The sequence below is a fragment of the Mchenga conophoros genome, linkage group LG14 (assembly GCF_057382185.1).
Source record: "Mchenga conophoros isolate Kocher_MC1m ecotype Shallow Benthic linkage group LG14, M_conophoros_male_GT1.1, whole genome shotgun sequence".
In the NCBI taxonomy this organism is placed as follows: Eukaryota; Metazoa; Chordata; class Actinopteri; order Cichliformes; family Cichlidae; genus Mchenga; species Mchenga conophoros.
Window position 1 is genome coordinate 16,302,243 of NC_140539.1, and position 22,884 is coordinate 16,325,126.

The window sequence follows — 22,884 nt, forward strand, 5'->3', positions numbered from 1 at the left end:
CCAGGCAGGAGGAAAAGAGGAAGACCACAGAGAAGGTTTGTGGATGTAGTGATGGAGGACATACAGACTGATGGGGTAACATAAGAGGATGCTAGATATAGGGCGAGATGGAGGATGATGATCTGTCATGAGGAACCCTAAAAGGGAGCAGCCAAAAGAAGACTGACAATTTCCCAAGTTCTAAGTAAACATTTTTATGCATAAATAGTTTAGGATTTTAAATATAGCAAAATGTGTGCAGCAGAGCCCACACTCCATAAAATTCAAATACAATAGAAAAGATGAGTCCAGACAAAGTGATGCGTTTCAAGAAGCAACTGTATTCGACTATAAAGGCATTTCTAATCCAGTGTCTCTAAGCTGTTTTCTTTATATTTCAGTGTAAAAAGCCTAGACTCTAGAAAAAAGAAAGTAAACAAAAAACAACAAAACATTTCATTAGAAAACAAATCATTGAAAAAAAAAAAAGATAATGAAATTCCCATTCACCAGTCATTTCAATTAAAATAGAAACACCTTTTTTGCTAACATTTCCCTCAAAACAAATATATATTTTCCATATATATATATATTTATATATTTATTCTCAAGGCAGTTGGTCATGGCCAAATTAATTGACCTCATCATGGCCATTTTTCATGTTTCAAAATTAGAAAACGGATCTAGAAGGGAAAAAACACAACAAAACAAAGAAAAAAAATATAACAACAAGCGGAAGCACAGTGGACAGCAGGAGCGCCACACTGGCCAATGAATAAGGTCTCATTTTAAGTGAGAGGGAATAGTCTATCAAGGCGGTGTGGCACACGCACACACACACACATCCTCTGGAACAAGTGCAATGCAAAGAGAATAAGTTTCTCACATCATAAAACTACAACATACTCCTCTTTCACAGCACTCTGGTTGAACACTTCCCTTTGCTTGTCTCCTCTTCCTCTAGTATCTCTGTGCAGCAGGAGTGTGAAGGCTTTCGTTGTGCCGCTTTAGTTCTTAGTCTTTGGCGGGAGCTTAAAGTCCACTTGACTGAGATATGCTGCAGTATTAAAGAAGGTGGCTTCACTGTTTCGTTTGATTTTTTTCCCCTCTCCACATCCAGCTGCCACACAGACTAGCAGAAGTCTCAATATTTTCATGGCAACTGAGAAAAGGAGAAAATGATCCCAGCATGCCAGCCTCTTTCTATTACAGTAAAAAATATGACTAATACAGTGTGCCTGAATACTGAAGACTTCTCTACCAGGAAAAATGGTGCATCTGATAGCAGAAGGAGAGGACACAAGCAGCAGGGGTTCTGCAACAAAGAGGGGTTAGAGATGGCAAACTTGCAAGAGCAACTCTGGCGGTAGTTAAGTGCTCTGAAATGATTCAGATGAACGGGACACAAAAAGGGCACGACGGGACGGCTGAGCGGGAAGAGATGGTACAGATGGGGACATCACCGCTGCAATAAAAGCAAGTGATGGTTAAAAAGTGCCAAATGGCGACTTGAGGAGGTTCCCTGGGTTACCATTAAGATGAAGTGAATATGGATGTTGTACAGTAAGCACATATGCTCATGTGTTTGTGTAAGAGAGAGAGAAGAGAAAATGTGTAGACGATAAAGAGAAATCCCTGGGCTACATGAGAGGGTGACGTGGAGGAAAGGCCTCAGCGGACCTCGATCAGCTCCACCCATCGCATCCCTCTGTTACACCTGACGCTCAGCAGAACTATGTGCTTCTCTTCTGAAGCTCCTGAATAAAGGCTGTGAAAGCAAAGAGAAACACACAGTAAGTACACAAAGTAGCTGATACTGGAGCAAAATTAAAGTTTTTTTTAAAGTGTAATCTAACCTCCAATAATTTCCTCTTTGACTTTTTGTAGTTCTTTCCGCACTTCCTCCAAGATCTCCTGCAGAAAAATAGGACAAACCGTTAGCCATGGCAATACATTTGTGATTTAGGAAAAAAAAAAAAAAGTTTATTTGCAGTAACCAGGTGACATGTGAAATCTCCATATACATACAACATATATTTTTCTGACTTGTGGCAGAACACAATGCATTGGTGTTGACCAGAAAAATTTAGGTTTCTCTAAACCTCTGTCAGGATTAAGACCTTTTCATGCATGAAACCTATAACATTGTTGGCTTTATCAACTGGACTGAATTCTGTCATTTAGGCATGGGTTATTTTTATGGAAATCTGCAAACACAATGATGATCCACATTACCTGCAGTTTGCTTGCAAGATTTAACAGTACAACAGTGACATAATGCATGAGGTCAGACTGTCTTTTTGCATGGCAGCTTTATTTTGATAGATGCTTTGATAACTAAAGAGGCCACTTCCTATGTGTAGCTATGGGAACAAACATCCCACACATCAGATTAGAAATAACAGGAGCTTGTGAAGTATGATTATATACACCACATCTGTGATAAGATCCGGACTGCTCCTGTCCCAAGCTGGGAATGTAATTATTGTCAGTAGTTAATATTATTGCTGTTGTGCCAGCTGCATAAACGCACACCAACCTGTTTGTGACACACTCAACAACACACTCCTGGAAACAGCTGGAAGCTACAAACTACCTTCATTTCAACAGTCTGAGACTGCCATTGTCAAACTGTTGTCAAAAAGTGACCTCAAGCCAGCATATTCAGATGGAGCCAGATTCATGCAAAACAAAACGAGTATCAGAAGCTTTAGAGAAATCAGCTTTCTCATTTACATAACAAAAATTCAGATCCAAACATTCAAGTGTGGCTGTTTTGGCCAAGAACTGACGATCGCTGGGTCGATGAGCATATTTACCTGTTTCATTTTCTCTAAATCTGAGTCATCGGCTCCACTTGCTTCATTATTATTGCTTGCAGCCTTTGCCCTGTAACAAAACATGAAACAGACATGCAAATATTTTATGTTTATCTTTCCACAAAACAGGTGCAACATATTCATCAAATGCATTGCCACAGTATAGAGCAAATGAAGAACCAGTGAATGGAAGAATGCAGAAATGAAATGAAGGTTAACCTATGTAAACTCATTAACCTACCTTTCTGAAGCTGAAGGATGCTGACGAGCTATAAATTAATGCCTGATATTAACTGATCTAGCTAGCACAGGTTTAAGAGTAGTGTATGGCTCTGTTAGGACCTTTTACCACAAAAACTACGTGTATGTTCTTGAACTACAACATAGAGACAAACAAAGCCATCAAAGATGTCAGAGAGGACAGAGCCAACCCCAGCTGAGAGAAGTGACTTGAAAATAAGCATGAATCATAGACCCAGGCTCCCATCTTATTAGTCAGTTTTCAGAGACAGCACACTCAGCTGCTACATCTACGGGTAGCTTGGGTGCACGCCATTCTCCCATCCATTAGATGGTGCTATCAACTGTAAAATATGCTACCCCAGCATGAAGATTTGAGAGGGAAGAATAAAGGAAGGGGTGCTAAAGGTCATGAATTAATGGGGCACATGTATACCTGGGAACTTGGGACAATGAGGAAGTGGAGTCCATGCTCTTGGGGATGGAGTTATTCCTGTTAGTGAGACACACACACACACACACTCTCGCTCTTAAAATGAAAATGGACGACATTCGCACACACGCACAAAAAACTCACGTTTGTGCAAAGACGCAGGGGTGGACACAAAAACGTGCGCACACTGGTGAACAGGGTGAACCGACACATGGGACACCTGGAGGTGACAGATTTACTGCAGGGAAATAACTGCGTCTTGGCTCACCTGATCATAGAAGGTTTCTCCCAAGGTCTTCTGACGGCGTCTGAAAAAGAAAATGTATGAAAACACGAGTTGTTAATCTTCACTCATATCAGTATATCAGAATGAACGTAGGTGGCATGCTACAGACAAAACTGTTCAGTTCTCACCACTTTGACTTGGAGACTCTGACTCATCCTGTGGAGAGGAGGGAAGAAAAAACATGGAGACTTCTCTTAACAGTGAGTCATCCTCAGCCTTGAGTGGTTGGTTACATGTAAAAACACTCTACATTTGTCTGGTGTTACATAAAGGGAACCGATTATGCTTCTCGTTACTTTCTGGCATGTCTATATTGTTATGTTACAATGATACTGGTGTCAAATGATGACATCTTATCTGTAAGTGTGAGTTGAAAACTCAGGCTTCAACCGTTTATTCTACTCTTGGCAATGTTTAATAACCTGCCAACGTGAGCACAGAAACCTATGGAAGCCCGTTTCCGCCACTAAAAAAAAAAAAAAAAAAAGGATCCATAACTCAAAATTTCGAGTTATTTTCTCGAAATTTCGAGTTATTATCTCGAAATTTCGAGTTATTAACTCAAAATTTTGAGAAAAGCAACTCGAAATTTCGAGTTAGCGCTGCCAATCAGTAATCTACGTGAATGACGTCATTTCCATGTTACCCGGAAGCTGAAGCCCTCAGCTACAAATGCTACAGCTAAGCTACCGGTATTACATCCAGTCGTGAATGCACAGATTGCTGAGTGTTTTCAGCCTGGCTTCACAAATGATGAAATCCCTGTGTTATTAGCTGAATCACATGGTGTTACTATCAGCAAACATACTTTAATTTGTTGGGATCCGTTTTTGAGTGCGCGGTCCTGCGCCATATGCTTCCGGGTAACAAGAAAGCGACCTCATTCACGTATATTTTTGATTGGCAGAGCTAACTCGAAATTTTGAGAAAAGTAACTCGAAATTTCGAGTTATATTTCTCGAAATTTCGAGATAATAACTCGAAATTTCGAGATAATAACTCGAAATTTCGAGAAAATAACTCGAAATTTCGAGTTATGGATACTAGCTTTTTTTTTTTTTTTAGTGGCGGAAACGGGCTTCCATAGAAACCCCACCCACCTGCTGTTTAAATGTTTTATTTACGAGGGGCAACCAATCAGGACAAAGCTGGCTTACAGGGGAGAGTATATCAGTAGCTAGTAGTAACGGCTTGTTTTATATATTGAATGAACTATGGGGCTGGGTCGAGGCTCACTGTAAGATAAATAAGGGTTCTCCAAAAAGTTGATTCTGTTCATCTGGATGTAGCTTTTTGTGGGAGAAACGTTTCGTCACTCATCCAAATGATTTCTTCAGTCTCAGCTGACTGCAGGTTTCTCCAATCTTATAAACAGTACATTTGCATAATGACTGAAACCAGCCCACTGAAGGAACAATGGGCTGGGAGGTCAGTTCCTTAATTTTAATTTTGCAAATTCTCATGACCATTGATCAACAACCACTGACCAAAACCCACTGATCAATAGCCATGAGTACCATTCACAGAGAGTTGGGGAATGGCTGCAAACACAGCATTGTAAGATGGCGTAAGATGTACCCCTAGGCCCCCTCCTCGATTCAGAGATGGTCTTTCCCTTTTCACGTAAATGGCCTCCTTGACTTCGCGCTCAAACCAGCGTTCTTCCCTGTCCAGGATGTGTACATCCTCATTGAAAGAGTGTCCACTGGCCTGTAGGTGTAAACAGACTGCAGAGTCCTGGCCTGACGAGTTAGCTCTTCTGTGTTGTGCCGTCCGCTTCGCCAGAGGTTGTTTGGTTTCCCCGATGTATAAATCCTGGCAATCCTCCTGGCACTTAACAGCGTACACTATGTTACTCTGTGTCGGGGGACCCGATCCTTGGGGTGGACCAGTTTTTGGCGCAGCGTGTTTTGGGGTTTAAAAGCCACAGAGACCCGGTGTTTAGAAAAAATGCGTCTCAACTGCTCCGATACTCCTGACACGTATGAGAATTTGCACAATTAAAATTTATGAACTGACCTCCCAGCCCATTGTTCCTTCAGTGGGCTGGTTTCAGTCATTATGCAAATGCACTGTTTATAATATTTGGGGAAACCTGCAGTCAGCTGAGACTGAAGAAGTCACTTGGATGAGTGACGAAACGTTTCTCCCACAAAACGCTAAGTCCAGATGAACAGAATCAACTTTTTGGAGATTTACTCTATTGGATGATTGAGAATGCATCAAGACATAAATAAGGGCTATTTGAACTATAAAGGATGCAAAGCTACTTTAATAAAGTCCAAGAATAAAATTATCATTACAAAAACAATTTGACAAAAAGCCGACCCTCACATTATCTTGTGGTTTCACAGGTGGCTTCTCTCCAGTGTCTGCAGCTTTTCTCCTGATAAAGGAAAATAAAAATACTAAGTTTAATAATCAAGCAGAAAAACTTGCAAGAGCTGACTGAATATAACGCATGTAATAAATGATTATTGATCAAAAGACAAGTGAAGATTGTAACTAGTTAATATAAAACCTTATGTGGCTTCAAACCTGTGGCGTCACCCACCTGCGTGCCAAGATGGCACTCATTTCACCCATCAAACCCCCTCCTCCTCCTCCTCCTCCTCCAATGGATGCGTTGCTGCTGCGGGTGGACTCAGTTCTGGAAACTGGAGTTGGAGTTGGAGGAGCAGACGGGCCATCATCCTGCTGAGGGCAGCAAATAGCAAAAGGATGGATGGTGGTGTCACAGATCTACATCTCTAAATAACTCTTAGTATTGTGTCATTACAACAGCGGAATATCCAATTAGAATAATGAGAGAAGCACATGACAGATTGAGTGATTTGTCAATTGTATGCTAACGAGGCCTTTAACAGCAGCGGCAAAGTAACAGTCAAATCTGGCACATACACACCTTGGATACTTTGCGGAGTTTAGCTCCTGCAAGGGCAGCCGCCAAGCCCCCTCCTGCCCCTCCTCCCCCACTGCCAATGCCATTTCCGCCATCCGAAGTGGGCAGGGGTGGGGCCGGGGGAGGTCCTGTGGGAGGTGGTCCCGGAGGCGGGGGGATGCCAGTTGCTGGAGGAGGGGCAGGAGCTGGAGGAGGGCCAGGGGGTGGAGGAGGAGCCGGTGGAGGAGCGGGGCCTCCAGTGGCCAGTGGAGGAGCTGGAGGGGCTGGAGGAACTGGACAGAGAAGGACCATCAGTTTGCAAAGTATTCAGAGAAGATTCACACCAATGACAGCATGACGCAGGTAAACAAAATTCAAAACAATGCTTAGATGGCTTCTGTATGATACAGAGGGCATGACTGATCCTCACTATCTAAAACTGTCAAAAGCATAAACAGAGCATAGAGGCAGCACCTAAAGCACTAAAACAGCTCCTGCATCTAAAAATTCCAATTTAACTTAAACAGCTTGATTGATGCTCCATGTCTAGTGGTTTTATATTTTTCTGCGTTGGACAAACCACTTTTAATGTCTGATTTAATTGTGATTTGAATGCTGAATTTTCACTCTGCTGGACACTGGAATTACCAGCAGCATCTTATCTGCTTCCCAATCCTATAAGCACTTGGTTTATCTGGAGAGCATCCAGCAGCATGGTTTTGTACCCGGTGCAGCTGCACCCCCTCTGTGACTGCTTGTGGATACAGACACTCCAAGACCTTGATCGACAATTCTAATATATGATGTCTGATGTCAAGAAAGACGCGGCACAGATGTTGAGAGCACAGTTCTCGACGGTGTTGTGCATGAATCATTTACTATTACGGTTCAGAATTAGGGACAGCCTTCAGATTTTCCATCAACGTTTAAAAACAAAAAAACAAAAATTCAGCCAGTGAAAGAAAAAGTCACAACCTCTGTCTGACACGACCCTGTATCAGTCTTAAAATCCCCTGTTGTTTTTGGTACGCAGAATGAATTCCAGCTTTCCCTTCAGGGCGATCATGTGCTGCACATTTATCTGAGTATAACGCTGAAACAGAACAAAACTGAAGTGTATTAATGTCAAGTGGTGTTATGTTGACCAGCGCAGGTGTTTCCTGACCTGCAGCAGCTTGTCTTTCTCTTTCCAGCCTCTCTCTTTCCTGCCGCTCCCGCTCCTGTCTTTCTCTCTCCTGACGCTCCCGGTCCTGCTGTTCCAACCTCTGCTGCTCCAACCTGTGCACAAACAAACAAATCTGTCACATCTGTATGTGAACATATTTAAAATAAACCAAGAGCAATTACCATAAACTGGCCCACAATTAAATTAAAGTCTGAGACTCAGAAAGCCTTGAATCATGTGCAAGTGTCCTGTAGATATCTGAATTATTTATGCACCAGCCGCTGTTTCAGGGCAACTTCTAACATTTCAAACAAACAGTTTTATAAAATCTAGAGAATTTGGTAAAAGGACATGAGGTGAATTTCACTTTTAATTAGTCTATCACTAAAAAGTCCACAGCTGGTCAAAATGATCCAATGCGAGTTACCTCGGTTGGCTACATCTCTCTCCTCTCCCCAACACATCTGCCACTCATAACAGCTGATTACAGAGCACCACACATACACTGTACACAGTGTACACACACTAAAGTGCAGAGCCACACACATGCCCGTAATCACACATGATGTCAAGCAGCGAGCCAAGGAAAGGGTGAGGGGCGATCGCATTCATGTCTGTTATTCTGCCTCTTTTCACAACTGCTGAACATCATCGATGTTTACAGCTGCAAATATTACCCACAAACACCTGCATCTCTGTTGGACTTTTAAGGTTTTAGAAGCTCCCTGAGCCTCAGCGCGCCACTGGATAATGAGACAGCCAGGCAAGCAGCAATGCCGATTATAAAATCCACCTAGACTCTGATCTTTATCACCTTTTAGTGTAAATAAGATTAAAAGGTTAATGCTTAGTCCATGCGAGTCCAAGTGTCTCGCTGATGGGACAGGCTGATGGAGACATGGCGGGAAAATGTAAGCAGCATCCACTTTACTGTCTTTTTAACCTTTAAACTACACGGGCTGACTAAGGCTTTAACAGCGTCAGCGTCAAGCTAATGCCATCAAATCCTCTGCATATGCGTGTGTGCCCTAACCCTGCCAAGTGGACTACTGCAGAGCCAAAACAGCTCGACTTGCTATTGATTGTTATGCAACTGAACCCAGGAGATTGTTTGCATCAGTTAGAAAACATACACTTCACATGGCCGCACAGTACCGTAAGCTCACATAAGAGGTAAACAAAAAAGAATCAGAAAAAATATCTGATTATTAAACAAACAGTCATTTACGACCAAGCTGAAACCTGGAAATGTAATCAGAGTTATCAGCTGAACCAAGCCCAGAAGATATGCAAGCGGAGAAGCAGTAAAATGCGACCAGCGGTGGATTACAACTAGCAAAGTGAAGAAGGCGGACTGCATTTAGCAGAAAGTCTTCAAGGTACCTCCGCTGTTGTTCAAGCTCTTCAGGAGAAGGCCCATTTGACATGGGGCGGGGGAGGGTAGCATAACCTGCCAAAACAGAAAATAGAAAACATTTGTGATGATTACAATGAAGCAATAACTCCTGACACGCTCAAGTTTATCCAATCTGTGCTTTTACAGACGTACACACTTTTTTATATCTGTGCTGTTGATACTGTACAAAGTCTGCAGACAGTGTGGACAGCCACGATATGACACACAGGGACCTCAAATGGGTGGTGCCCACTAATCAAGCATTTACAATGCTACATTTTATCAAGTATTTTTCATGGCTCAGCGACACAGGATATACAGAGTATTCATTTAAATAGCCAGCTGTTGTAAATAAGCAGAGGTAAGAACAACACTGACTATGAATAAGTGCTGAAACTGTTAAAAATGAACACATTTTAAAAAAACAAAACAAAACAACAACAGAAGTTCTAATTATGTGTTCGATGAATACCAGGATTCCTTCTGAGGAAATATTCAAACTATTTTCTATTTAACAGGATTGGATGGACACGTGTGGACTGATGTCTAAGAAATAGTGTGTTTAACTCTAACAGCCACAGTGTAGGACGCAGCTCTATCGCAGGTCCTTCATCCCAACAGCGGTCAGACTGTACATTACACACAATAGATACCTACAAAAATAAAGGTTTACTCCCACTGCACTTTATGCACATATGAAAAATATGACAATGACAAATACTTATTGTATATAGCAACCATTTGTAAATAGTAGAAATGACACTTGTATCATTTTTTTTCCTTATTTAAAAATAAATAAATAAATCCAGTGTTGCTGTAACATGTGAATTCCCCCAGTGTGGAATTAATAAAGTCTACGTCTAAATGACAAAATGTGATCTGAGTGAGTAATTTTCATGCATTTACACCAACTCTGTGCACAACTGTAGCCAGCACAGCAGCACGAGGCCAAACAAATAACATTATTTGACTTTTTTATATCTACCCAGCTACCCTGTTTGTTGTACATCACTGTGAATCATACTCATCACTTGAAGGAAGCTTGTTAGCAAGGTGTTTCATGCGGTCCAGGGCGGTAATATCAGCTCAATCACATGCCTTTTTTCTCTAACTGATTGACAAGAAACACATATATAACCTCTGTGTGGTGTTAGTATAATGTTTACCATGTTCTGGCTGATAAGTTACCACAAAACAGGAAGTTGTAAGTTTGGGACGTTTTCATTCGTGCTGGAGTCATAAGCAAAGTCCATGGAGTAGCTACAGATGCTAATTTACCTGCGTCTGCCATGGAGTTGAGGACCTCCAGAGCGTGGCTCATGCCATTGGCAAATAAAGCAGCATCCTCCTTGCTGCCAAAGTTGAGTCCCCAAACTTGTCGGGCATCCCGCCACTGGTGAAAATTAGGTGTGGCCTGATTATACTTGAGGCCTCTAATGATTGGACAGTTTATAACAACCTGAGGAGGAGAAAGAGAGCAGAGGAGTTACAAAGTCGTTTAAAAACAAATTATATATCCAAAACAACTTCTAAAATCTCCACAACCTAATATCCCTGCTTATGCATAACACGACTGTATCTGCTTAAATGTTTGTGGTATGCTGGTACAGATTCCAACCACCAGGTGGTGTGAAGCTTATGGAGCTGGGGAAAAACGTTCTGGGTTTGAGTGTTTGCCTGAATGTGCTGACATGCCATTTCACTATTTGTTTAACAGCCTCTGGATTCCACAGAGGAGAGGGGAGGATAGGAGACCCTGTCACAGGGAGGCAGCATGCACTGAATGTAAGGGTAGCAAGTTCATCTGCCACTGTAGACATCATCATCATCATTAAAAATAAACAAATACAACTTCAGTCTTCCTGTTTAAAAATAGCAAGGTAGTGTGTAGATGCAAAGAGAATTGCATCACGAATCAGGATAAAAGGAATCAAGTAAAACCTGTGGCATGATGAAAAGCCTTAATGCCGCAGGTTCCACTTGTGCTTTTTAACTCGTCTTAAATCACACCAGGATGCATAAAACAAGCGTGACACCACAAAGACACTTCTAAAGACACCACAGGCACAAGAAAAAAGAAAAAAAGAAAGAGGAGAACATGAAAAGGAGAGACAGAAAATTCTCATTTTCTTCCTGCTGCTCTCATTAACCACAAGCCTAAACTCACTTGGATGTTTCCGTCAGACACAAATATAGGGTCCTTACTGGGTATCAAACTACGTCCTAAATTGTCACAGGAAATGGCTGAACAGGCTAACTATCTCACAGGAAACATCTTCCACTTTAAGACACGTCTCTGGGGAACACTTCAGAGTGCTGAATGTTTAAAGAAGGGGAGAGAGAGAGACACTAAGACGGGCGTATCAAGAACAGACGCACCCAAACTCAGGCTGCCCTGCTTTGTAACATGGAATCGGTTCACCTTTATCAGCTGGGGAGTCATAATCTGGTGATAACCACAAAGACACGCCTTCATTATCCTCTGCTTTGAGCACTCAAAACTGAAGGAAGACTTTCCTACATGTTATGCCAAAGGCATGCTGACAATGCACAAAAAACAGCTTTGCATGTTTGCGTGCACCTCTCGCAAACTGACAGTAATCAAAAGCATGAATGTGGTGGAAGTGCTCTTGCTTAAGACAACAGTTGATTCAAAGCTCAGCTCAGCAAAATCTGTAAGATTAAAAGCACTGAAAGGAATTAAAACACAGGCTTAAAGATAAATAAGGTAACCCAGGGCCTGTTTATAAGTGTAGTTAAGAGCAGCAAGTGTTTGGATAAACGGCTGCAAACGGCGTGAAGCAGTGATCGTGCTCCACACGCAAACTTAACGGATTCCCTGCTCCACCTTTCATCAGGTTTCATTAATTCATTCTGTGCCTAAAAGTAAATACTTCTGTCTGCTAGGTTCATGCGATCATATTTGCATCAGTGTTTATAAAATAATGAAAATTCATAGTGTTTCTAATACAGTGGCTCCCCACAGAAGCCTTGCTTGCTCCACCCCTCCCCCTTTCTGTCTCTCTCTCTCAGACACACAGACATCAGAGAGAAACTATGAGGAAACTAGTTAGACCATACACTGACCGGCCACTAAGTACACGTGATCAACTGCTCATTAATGCTAATATCTAGTCAGCCAATCTCATGGCAGCAACTCATGTACACATGGTCAAGATGACCTGCTGAAGTTCAACCCAAGCATCACAATGAGGAAGAAAGGTGATTTAACTGATTATAAATGTGGCATGATAGTGCCGCACAGACTGGCCTGAGTATTTCAGAAAGCTGATCTATGGGGATTTTCCCCACACAACCATTTATGGGGTTTACAAAGCATGGTCTGAAAGAGAAAATGTCCAGCGAGGGGCAGTTCTCTACAAGAAGATGTCAGAGGTCAGAGGAGCAGAGCCAGAGTGCTTTGAACTGATAGGAAGCCTGTCTAAAGAGCCATTTATTACAACCAAGGTATGCAGAGAAGCATCTCTGAACCATTGAAGCAGATGGGTTAGAGCAGATGACTGCACCAGGTGCCACCTCTGTCAGCTAAGAACAGGAAACTGAGGCTAAATTTCACACAGGCTCACTAAAATTGGACAACAGAAAAATTGGAAAAATGTCATCTGATCCGATCTTAGGTCTCAGTGGCATAAACAACATGAGACTGGTTCCATCCCGTCTTGTAGAGCACCTTTGGGATGTGGTGGAACAGATGAATCCCATTATGGATGTGCATCCAACAAATCTGAAGCAACTGTGTGATGACAAGTTAGCATGGACCAAAAAAATCTGAAGAATGTTTCCAGCACTTTGTTGAATCTGTGTCATGAATAATTATGGTAGTTCTGAAGGCAAGAGTTTGTATACTAGCCAGGTGTACCCAATAAAGTGGCCAGTGAGTGTAAATAACTGCAACATAAGGTAGAGTCTAAAACTGCTCTGCAACCAAACAAGGGGACAGAAAATAGGTTTGGTTGTGATTTATTATCCTTCCTGTGGCTTCTTGGATGGGCAGAGGGTTTAGGGGGGAGGGACATAAACAGCACAGTGGTAGACGATGTAAAAATGTTCTCAAGTGCTTCTAATAAAACTATACTTACAGTAAATACTCTCCATATAACAAACAGATACAGTTTAGGGTATCATTTACAATGATGTCAATGAATGGGCACCCAGTATTCTCACTCTTGCTTACTCAGACACCTTTAAACAACACAGACGCCCACAGGCCACATGACAGACACTACACACATCTCACAAAGCCAGACACTATGCTAAGCCTGCCCAAAGCTGGCAGATGTACCTGCTGATCTGTCTGCATCTTGCGTCCCACTACCCTAAAGGCATTGTTGCTTGGGTTGTGATAGATCTGCACCCTGCTGAAGGTTTGGGGTCCGGTGCCCGCAGGAAGCCACTTCTTATTGCCATCGTCATAGATCATCACAGTGGCCCGAGCCTGGCAAATACTTGATTCACTGAAAAACAGAGCACAAAGAAGAAATCATCAACATTCGTTTACAGCATTGCTTAGTTGACTCTTTAAAAGTCTAAATAATCTACTTTTTGTCTGACTAGTACTCAGGCTTGTACTACCACAAGTTCAGCATTTCAAAGGGATCTTTCTGTTAACTTCATTTACCCTTATAGCCAAATAAAACTGGTTATTGACTCAGTAACCCAGGGTTCTAGTTACAAATGGGTTCACAGGAAGGAGTGGCGCTAGCAGCATCTGGCTAATCACGAACACAGTGTATTGGCAGCATAGGAATAGCAAAGTGTAATGTTAGAAAAATTTAAAACGCACAACACAGAATCAAAGCAACACAGGTGCTGCAGGGTGAGTGTGTGTGCCAGAGGAAAAGCAGTGTTCAGTATTCAAAGTGCTGTATGAATGCATGCAAGTTTTAGCCAGTAAGACTAGAAAGAGCTCAGATATGAATAAAGTTTAGCCTCCTTGAGGGTAAGAAGGAAAGCCAGCAAAATTTCCAAATGTAATTAGTTCTAATTAATGCTGATGGAACAATGAAACTGTTGTAAATTAATCTGAGGCCAACAGAGGAAAAAAGTAATAAAGCTGGATCTGAGAATTAACCTACTGACAGTCAGAGAAACGCAAAGACTTCTGACCTTCCTATTTCGTATACAGAGGTCTCTGGGGTCTTGCAGGAATGGTGATGTTATGTACACACTGTCATGTACACAGTGATTTCATACCTGTTGATCTCTAATCCAGAACATAATCTGCTCCGGAGCAGGTTAGGGTCAGAGTGCGTTACCATGGTGATGCCCCCCAGTAAGAAGTGATCCACCTTCACACTACAGAAAACTTCAGGGTTAACTCCGGGTTACCTAGATAAGTTGAAATCCTGCTTTGTAATATAGACATCTGGCAACTAAGAGTCGATTTCTGCTCTTCCAAGCCGGAACAAAAACACCCACTACATGCTGCCACAAAAACAAGGAAGAATTAAAACGATCCAAAGCCAAATTAAAGTACAGCCACAAAAATTAAACCACAGGTCTTTATAGTAGCGACGGCAACTTCAGCCGACAAAAGCATGAAAAGGTCTTTGTGAGCTCTGCTGCAAACATGTTTGTACTATAGAGTGTCATCGGAGAAATACACTAGACTGTCGTTTTTAGGGATGTGACAAAAACAGATACTTCAGTACCAAATCGATACCAACATCCTGAAAATGTGGAGGTACTTGTTCTTCTAAAGGTACAGCTGGGTACCTAACATACTCTAGATGCCTTAAGAGGAAACTCAGTCCACAGCAACAGTGTTTCATTTGTTTTGTTTACGTTAGCAACATGTTCTATTAATAACCTGAAATGTTTGCAAAAATGAAAAAAATTAAATAAAAATTTGGAAACATTCATTTGTGTTACTGCTGAGAATCAAGGACAATTAAGCAAACTACTAAAATTTCAGTTACACTGCATTTTTTGTATAAGGACAAAGAAGAACCAATATTAATTTATATCATATAAAGGCTGTGTGTTTTATGTGGGATTCAGCGTGAACTGCGGGAGGAACAGGAGAGGCCAACGAGGAAAGCTGAGGAAGAACTGCAGACAAATGAACGAAGAACAAAGTTTTTAGTCACGAGGGCCAGTCTTTCAAGACAAACCTAGTCTCATACTCACTAACCCACAAGGCCAGATTAAGAACATTTCAGTGTGTCCTAGGTTTCAAAAAACCCACAACACTAATATAACCAGCTTTGTTTGAGCTTCAAACGTGTCAGAAAACACACTAAACTGGAACGACAATGTCCTTTATTCACTGAAGTCTTAACCTTTATTTGCAAAGAAGCTGAAGTGTACATTCCTGTCTAAAAACTCTATATATTTTGTTAGAAAATGGGAAATAAGTACAAACATAAATGGAAATACAGGAAAAAAAAAGTTTGTACAAGTCTAATAATCTTGAAGTCAGTATTTGTCAATTTTGGTATGTCAACCCTTATTTTTCAGCACAGCCTGAAATCTCTTAGGCAGCTTTTGTTCATTTAACTAGTCTTCAGGAATAGTTCTCCAGGCTTCTTGAAGGACATTCAAAGGTCTTGTTTGGATGTTGGCTGACTTTTGTTCTGTTCTCTGTCAAGATGATCCCACACTGCTTCGGTAATGTTGCGGTCGGCGTTCTGGGGAGGTCAATTTATGGCTGAGAGTGATACATTGTGTGTTTTTCTATCCACATCCATATCTTTTACCACACTGGCAGTGTGTTTGGGATCATTGTCATGCTGAAAAATGAAGCTGTGCTAATTAGAGGTTTTCTAGATGGTACTACATGGTGGATAAAAAAAAATGAAATGAAGTGAAAATACTTTTCTACATTTATAACCATCCAACCATGGCAGAGCCTGCCTCTAGTGCAGGGGTGGCCAACTCCAGGCCTCGAGAGCCGGTATCCTGCAGGTTTTAGATGTGTCCTTGATCCATCACAGCTGATTTAAATGGCTAAATTACCTCCTCAACATGTCTTGAAGTTCTCCAGAAGCCTGGTAATGAACTAATCATTTGATTCAGGTGTATTGACCCAGGGTGATGTCTAAAACCTGCAGGACACTGGCCCTCGAGGCCTGGAGTTGGCCACCCCTGCTCTAGCACCTCTCTCGTGACCTCCATACCTACCTATAGCAATTTGAACTTTTTGGGTCATTTGGTATACCCCACCCATTCCTCCCCGTTTTTCTTCTTTAGTTGATTCTTTAAAAATCAACTGAAGGCTAGATTTCCTACTATTTCTTAAAGGACCTGACTTTCAGATACTGTTTAGATAGAAGTGGCAAGCCTTCAAAAACCTTTTCTTCCACCTGTTCAGTTTCCTCTGATTTCTTTAATGACATACTGCACACTATGCTGAGCAACGTTTTAGTGAATAACTCTTTGGGCCTTTCTGGAGCAAAATTACTATTTTGTGTTATTGTGGCATTTATTTCAAACATTAAACTAAAGAATTATAAACACATTATGTGTTTTCGCAACAGGATGCTAGCAACAAAGAGCCTAAAGATATATTTTACAACTGGTTCTTTGTTCTCTGTTATCTGTAGACACAAAACTGGTTCATGTTTTGAGTGTGGTGTTTCTATGCTGAAATGATTCATAGATCAGTCTTAAGTGACTGAACAAAGAACAAAAATAAGAACAAGGAATGAACTGAAAATGAGTGAAAAAGCCACCAATGTCAGAAGAAAAACCCGGAGAATATTCCACATTAACGATATCCACAAAGTCTAACGTCTTCAAAGCGACATAAAGAAATCAGTATCCTACACGTGGGAAGAAAAAACAAAACAAAAAACCTAAAAATGCAGTATGGTGTTGATAACTGCTTGGATAAACAGATTAGTTTGATCCCAAACAAAACGCAACAATGGAAGCCGACAAAGACGGGAAGTTGTGCCGTGCTCTGCCAAACAGACGAGTCACTGGAATCTTCCACCTGCTTTCCATCAGCCTCCACCTCATCACACTTTGGAAGAAAACAGCCACATGTGCGCTGACATCAGTGGTATTAATAGGTTTATGCAGACAGACAAACAAAAAAACAAAACCATGTTTACTCAGGTATCTCGGGTAGGGCAGACGTGTTTAAAACAGAGATCTTAGAATAAACAAATATTCCTTCTCTACACACATATTTGCTTTTTCCTTGTGTATGCTGATAACATTGGACCAGAGTAATGGCGTAACATTTAAATAAATACCACTAAACACTGTAAAGTCTGTATTCATTCATTTAACTGTAAATCTTAATATATGCATGTTAATGTGCATGCGTGTCTCAGCTTAAAGCACAGCAAAACAGAAGAAACCAAAGTGTCGATAAATGGTGAGTAGAGGAGTTGTGCAGATGCAGAACAACAAAGGTTTTACGATCCCTCCCCCTCCTCTCCTTATTTTCCCTGCATGGTCTCCCTATAGTCCCCTAATCCATCTCTTCCACCTCTCCCTCCATCTGTCCCGCCCGTGATACAATCTGCTACTTCCTGTGACACAGCACCAAAGCCCAGCCCACTTCCTGTTGCCAGCAATGCCTAATAAGGACTCATCCAGCCTGAACAATGGATGCATGCATGCACACACGGAAGAAGAAGAAAAAAAAACAAAACAAAACAAGGCCATATATATTATATACCTAATTATATATTATACGTTATGCAACTTCATAAAAATTCAGTCCATATTTACTAAAGAACAGCAAAAACAAAACAAAAAAACAAACAAGGATAGTAAGGAGCCAAGCATTAGGATTTCATGAGTGATTAAGTGTCTGGGATTGTGGACTCCAACCAGGAACAACTTGAATTTTTAGGCCTGCAAATATCCCGAAACAGGAGGATGTCTGGTGCAAACAGTGTGTAAATTAAACATGCGTGTGTGTAAGTGACTTCACGACAGCCACGCAGCTTCAGGTTTGCTGTCAAACTTCAAAATGCCTTCCTGTTATTGTGTTATTTGGCACATGTCTTACAATAACTGCGCTGATATTAAATGTTGGCTCACTCTTTCCAGAGTGACTTTTTGTTGTCTGTGCTACCTGTAGTCCTGTAGACATTTGTGTGGGTGTTATCTGTCTGGGGGAAAAAAAAAATAACAACAGAAACCCCTTCTTAAAATACTGGGTTCAAGTCAGTCACTGCAACTGTGCATATTTTTCTTCCTCTAAGGTTTGCAAACATCAGTTAACAACTAACAGATATTTTCAAACAGGTTAAAAGTTCTAAAAAGACATTTTTGCAGTGTCTTGTGTTTCAGAGACTAAAGATGCAGTTCTATCATATCTGCATGTACATCAGTCATTAAGTAACAAGCATGTGCATTAGAGGGGCATAGATAGGTCATGAAGTGCCTGGGGATGGGAATCACTGGGAATTATTTTGAACATGATAGTACAACTCAAAAGAGAAAAAGAACAAAACAAAAAAATACTCCATTATTTAGTAACTACTTATCATCACTTTTACTTCCCGTTTCTGCCTTATCCCTTCATAAATCCTTCCTTATAATTGTCTACATATATTTAGTTTGGTAACACGAGTAACACACCAAGAGATACTTTTTTTTTTTTTAAATAATATGTTTACATACACATGCATACACATATAGCTATACACACACAGTGTGTGAAGAGTGGATAGCGGACAAGAGCACCCAATCAAAGTCCTTCCTCCCCCTTCTACCCTGCAAAAACCATCATTTTGTTCTACATTTTAAACCCGAGTTGTGCTGGGACAGTGAGTAATGAACTTCAGCAATCTGTTCCACAACGTCACTCCACATACAGACATGCAAAAACTTTTTAACATTGCACAAACACAGATGTTTTAAATCGAATTCCCCGCTTAACCGGATCCTCCATCTCTTAAAAAAAAAGAAAAAAAAGAAATGTAGTGTATTGTCAGGAAGCAGGCCGCTTATTGCTTTATACGTAATTTGTGCAGCATGACAAAGAACATCAGTGAGTTTTAATAGTTGTGACTTCAGGAACAGTGGATTTCAGTATTGTGGATTATCGTTATGGCACTTTAAAGTGAACATTTGGAAGTATTGCCCCAAACCTTTGCACAGTAATTCAAATACAGTGACATCTGTTGGTGTCAGTATAGACAAATTCCCATTTAATTATTACTTTTGTCCTCAGCAGCCTTCCTGTTGTATAGGAGTAAGTTGGCAGCCACTTGGCTGACCGCTGGGAGCCAAGTGGAGTCGAGTCCCCTCATTCAGACTGATGGCAACACGCTGGCAAACCTCTGACAATCACTCTGAGCTCGTCAGTATCATGTTTTAATTTCAGCTTAAAGCTCAAATTAATAACAGAAATAACATTTTAATAACAGCTGACAAAGAATGGATTTTACAAACATTTTAGTTTTACTAAGTCAACTCATCAGCAATGAGCATGCTGTTGGGATTGCAGGGCAGTTTATGGGAACTGGGAGGGGACAGAGACTTAGGACTGGGAAATTGATGCATATTTAATGGCAGAGAAAGCAAGGGCTCAAGAGTGAGACAGAGTGAGCAGCTGCATTATTGATAGAACTACGGACACTGAGACTAAAAGCATGTGTGGCAGACACGCGCATAAAGACAGACTTTCACACACCCTCCCCACCTGTCAAGCTGCCAACACATCCACCTGTGCTGACCCGCCCGCTGGGTATAACAGGCTGCAGTGCTGGGTCTGATCGGACTGCTTTTTAGTGCTAGAATAAAACCACAACAGGCGTGGTCATAAACAACCTATTCCTGTCCTTCCTTGAACAAAGACCACCAATCTAGTGAAGCTGAATGTAGGCAAACTAACCAAGTACAGATGATTTAAGAGGTTTTCTCTTAAGCACAAATAGGTCACCGACTGCTGCTCTGGGAAGGATTTAAGCCAACAGCCTCAATGCAAGAATGGACTTCACCACAGGAAGTGATCACCTGACTGATATGCAAATTGCTCATTTATTGCAACACGGCTGAGTCCGTCATCGCTTCTCGTTGGAGCCAGAGTGAGTGCCTCATCCCCTCTGTGGTTTGGCCTTCTTGGTGAGTTAGGGGTTAACAGGAAATCACAGTGCACGGCTGGGGCACACGCCGTCTTGGAAATATCTGTATAAGGCTATGCTCTCAGAGCTTTTCTCCGAACGACAAGTACAGTCAGGCCCAGTAGCTCCTTCTCTTCCCTCCTTCTCCTCCTCTTTACCTGACCCTCCTACCATGCTCCTCAGTCATTCCTTCAACCGTTTCAGTAGGTATAAAATATGCCTGCTAATGCCACTTGGTGGTATCCTTGCAGAAATATCTCTTGCTATATATGTACATGATTTGGGGATATATTAAATAGTCTTGTCTAGACACTAAGTAGGGAACCACATTTCTGTCTCTGCATCCATCCCTTCTAATTCATCAGGCATCTCCTCCAGGAGTTCATAATTCCACAATATGAAAAGCTCATTTCCCTCCCCAAACAACTACAGCCAACAATCTCTTTTTAATGATGTTCATCTTTGAGTTATTCTTGCCTTCAGGAATAAATGCCTTTCTCCGTGGCGTACACTGCAAACAAGACAAGATCGCATCTCACGGAACACTTGACCAGATATGAACCAACAATTTTCATTCAACTTTGTGCTGCATTTTTTAAACCGTTTTTTGTACAGCTTTGGGGAGGTGATTCACACACACAACCCACACACAAAAATATATATGAGAAACAGGTGTCGCATACAAATTAGTAACCCTCAGGTGGCTTTGCTGTACCTTAGATGAGTAAACTGTGAATCATCACTTCTTTTTTATTTTTTTGCCCACTATAAAACGTCACATTGAAACCAGACAGAGAATGACAATAAGTCACTAAATAAAGTCTGCATTTAACCAACCCACTTCCTCCTTCTCCCTTGTGGCCTTTTTGAGAAGAAGACAAAATGCGTTTCACAAATGATATTGTAAAAGCAAGCAGCTATTTAAATGCTTGCAACAGAAGAGCACCACTTACAGCCAGCAAATCTCATTAGATGATTAGAATGTGGTGAGATTTTTTATATATATATATATATATATATATATATATATATATATATATATATATATATATATATATATATATATATATATATATATATATATTCTCGATACAGTGCTTTCGGTTCGGTACGCATATGTATCGAACAATACAAAATTTGTAATTTATTTTATCAACTTTCCTTCTGACGATGCTGTCTGTGTTGAGCGCTCAGTGAATCTGCGTACGACTACTCCGCTAGGCTGCACTGTCGAGCGCAGATCCACTGAGCGCTTAACACAGACAGCATCAGAAGGAAGAGCGCAGGGCAAGCTAGCGAGACAGAAGTTAAGCTCTCCTTGCAACATGGCAAATTGAACCTCCCCCACCCTCATTCAGATGTGACGTATGACCCTGAAGGTATATGTGTGTGTATGTGTGTGTATATGTGTGTATGTGTATATATATATATATATATATATATATATATATATATATATATATATATATATATATATATATATATACATACATACATACATACACACACACATATATATACACACACACACACACACATATATACACACACACACACATACATATATATATACACACATATACATATACACATACAAGGGGTGCAACGATATTCGTATCGATATTGAACCGTTCGATACAGTGCTTTCGGTTCGGTACGCATATGTATCGAACAATACAAAATTTGTAATTTATCTTATCAACTTTCCTTCTGACGATGCTGTCTGTGTTGAGCGCTCAGTGAATCTGCGTTTGACTACTCCGCCTAGGGTCGACAGTGCAGCCTAGGCGGAGTAGTCGAACGCAGATTCACTGAGCGCTCAACACAGACAGCATCGTCAGAAGGAAGAGCGCAGGGCAAGCTAGCGAGACAGAAGTTAAGCTCTCCTTACAACATGGACCTCCCCCACCCTCATTCAGATCTGGCGTTTGGAATTATTTTGGTTTTCATGTGACGTATGACCCTGAAGGTAAGCAGTCATGGACTAAAGTAAAACAGTATGTTGGATGTGCCATGCAATGCTCAATTACATGGGTGGGAACTAGTGTGTTAGCGCAGTTAGCTCGTTAACGTGTTGGCCGTCTAGCCCCATGCACGGAGCGATCGGCGGTAGCTCGTTAACGGAGATTTGCCGTGTTGTGGCGTTAAGGTCATTTCAACGAGATTAACCTGAAAGCACTAGTGGGAACACAACGAATATGACTGCACATTTACGCCGACATCATCCTAGTGCAAAGACAAGTGGAAGCAGACAAAAAAAAGCAAGCATGCTACTAACTTTAGCCGAGTCATTTAGACAGCTGTTAGCACATGATTCTCCTTATGCTGCTGAGAATATAGCCCAGAAGAAGCGGATAGTATAGCTTTTATTTTGGAAAGAGACATTTCTCTGTAATAAACTCTCTTTTCCAAAGATGAGTGATTCCTCAATCAGATACAGGGCTTGCAATATCGCTAGCCCAACGTCCTGGAGCTAGCGATTTTTTCAGTCGGGCTACCAAAATCTATCTCTTCCCTGCCCGTCGGGCTACTGTAGGAAGGAAAAATATATGTCAATGCTTTTGCATTCTTTCAGAAATGTAGCTGGGTAATTATGTCATTGGCATCGGTGAGCCACTGTCAATATGTGACATA

General features: G+C 41.2%; 1 protein-coding gene across 4 annotated transcripts in view; it reads right to left on the reverse strand.

The window, feature by feature from the left end:
* Positions 1-300: 300 nt before the first annotated feature.
* vaspb (vasodilator stimulated phosphoprotein b) overlaps positions 301-22,884 on the reverse strand; it is a 34,913-nt gene continuing 12,329 nt past the window's right edge. The window contains exons 2-14 of one of the 4 annotated variants that reach the window (XM_085245553.1): positions 13,503-13,674; positions 10,478-10,658; positions 9,187-9,253; positions 7,804-7,916; positions 6,663-6,931; positions 6,312-6,451; positions 6,092-6,143; positions 3,886-3,913; positions 3,740-3,779; positions 3,475-3,567; positions 2,799-2,868; positions 1,836-1,893; positions 301-1,747 (exon numbers count right to left, since the gene is read on the reverse strand). In XM_085245553.1, the coding sequence (XP_085101679.1) occupies positions 1,713-1,747; positions 1,836-1,893; positions 2,799-2,868; positions 3,475-3,567; positions 3,740-3,779; positions 3,886-3,913; positions 6,092-6,143; positions 6,312-6,451; positions 6,663-6,931; positions 7,804-7,916; positions 9,187-9,253; positions 10,478-10,658; positions 13,503-13,674 (1,318 nt within the window). In that variant the 3' untranslated portion in view covers positions 301-1,712. Of the gene's footprint in view, positions 1,748-1,835; positions 1,894-2,798; positions 2,869-3,474; positions 3,568-3,739; positions 3,780-3,885; positions 3,914-6,091; positions 6,144-6,311; positions 6,455-6,662; positions 6,932-7,803; positions 7,917-9,186; positions 9,254-10,477; positions 10,659-13,502; positions 13,675-22,884 lie in introns of all 4 variants that reach the window. The other 3 variants (XM_085245552.1, XM_085245554.1, XM_085245555.1) reach the window with 3 other exon arrangements.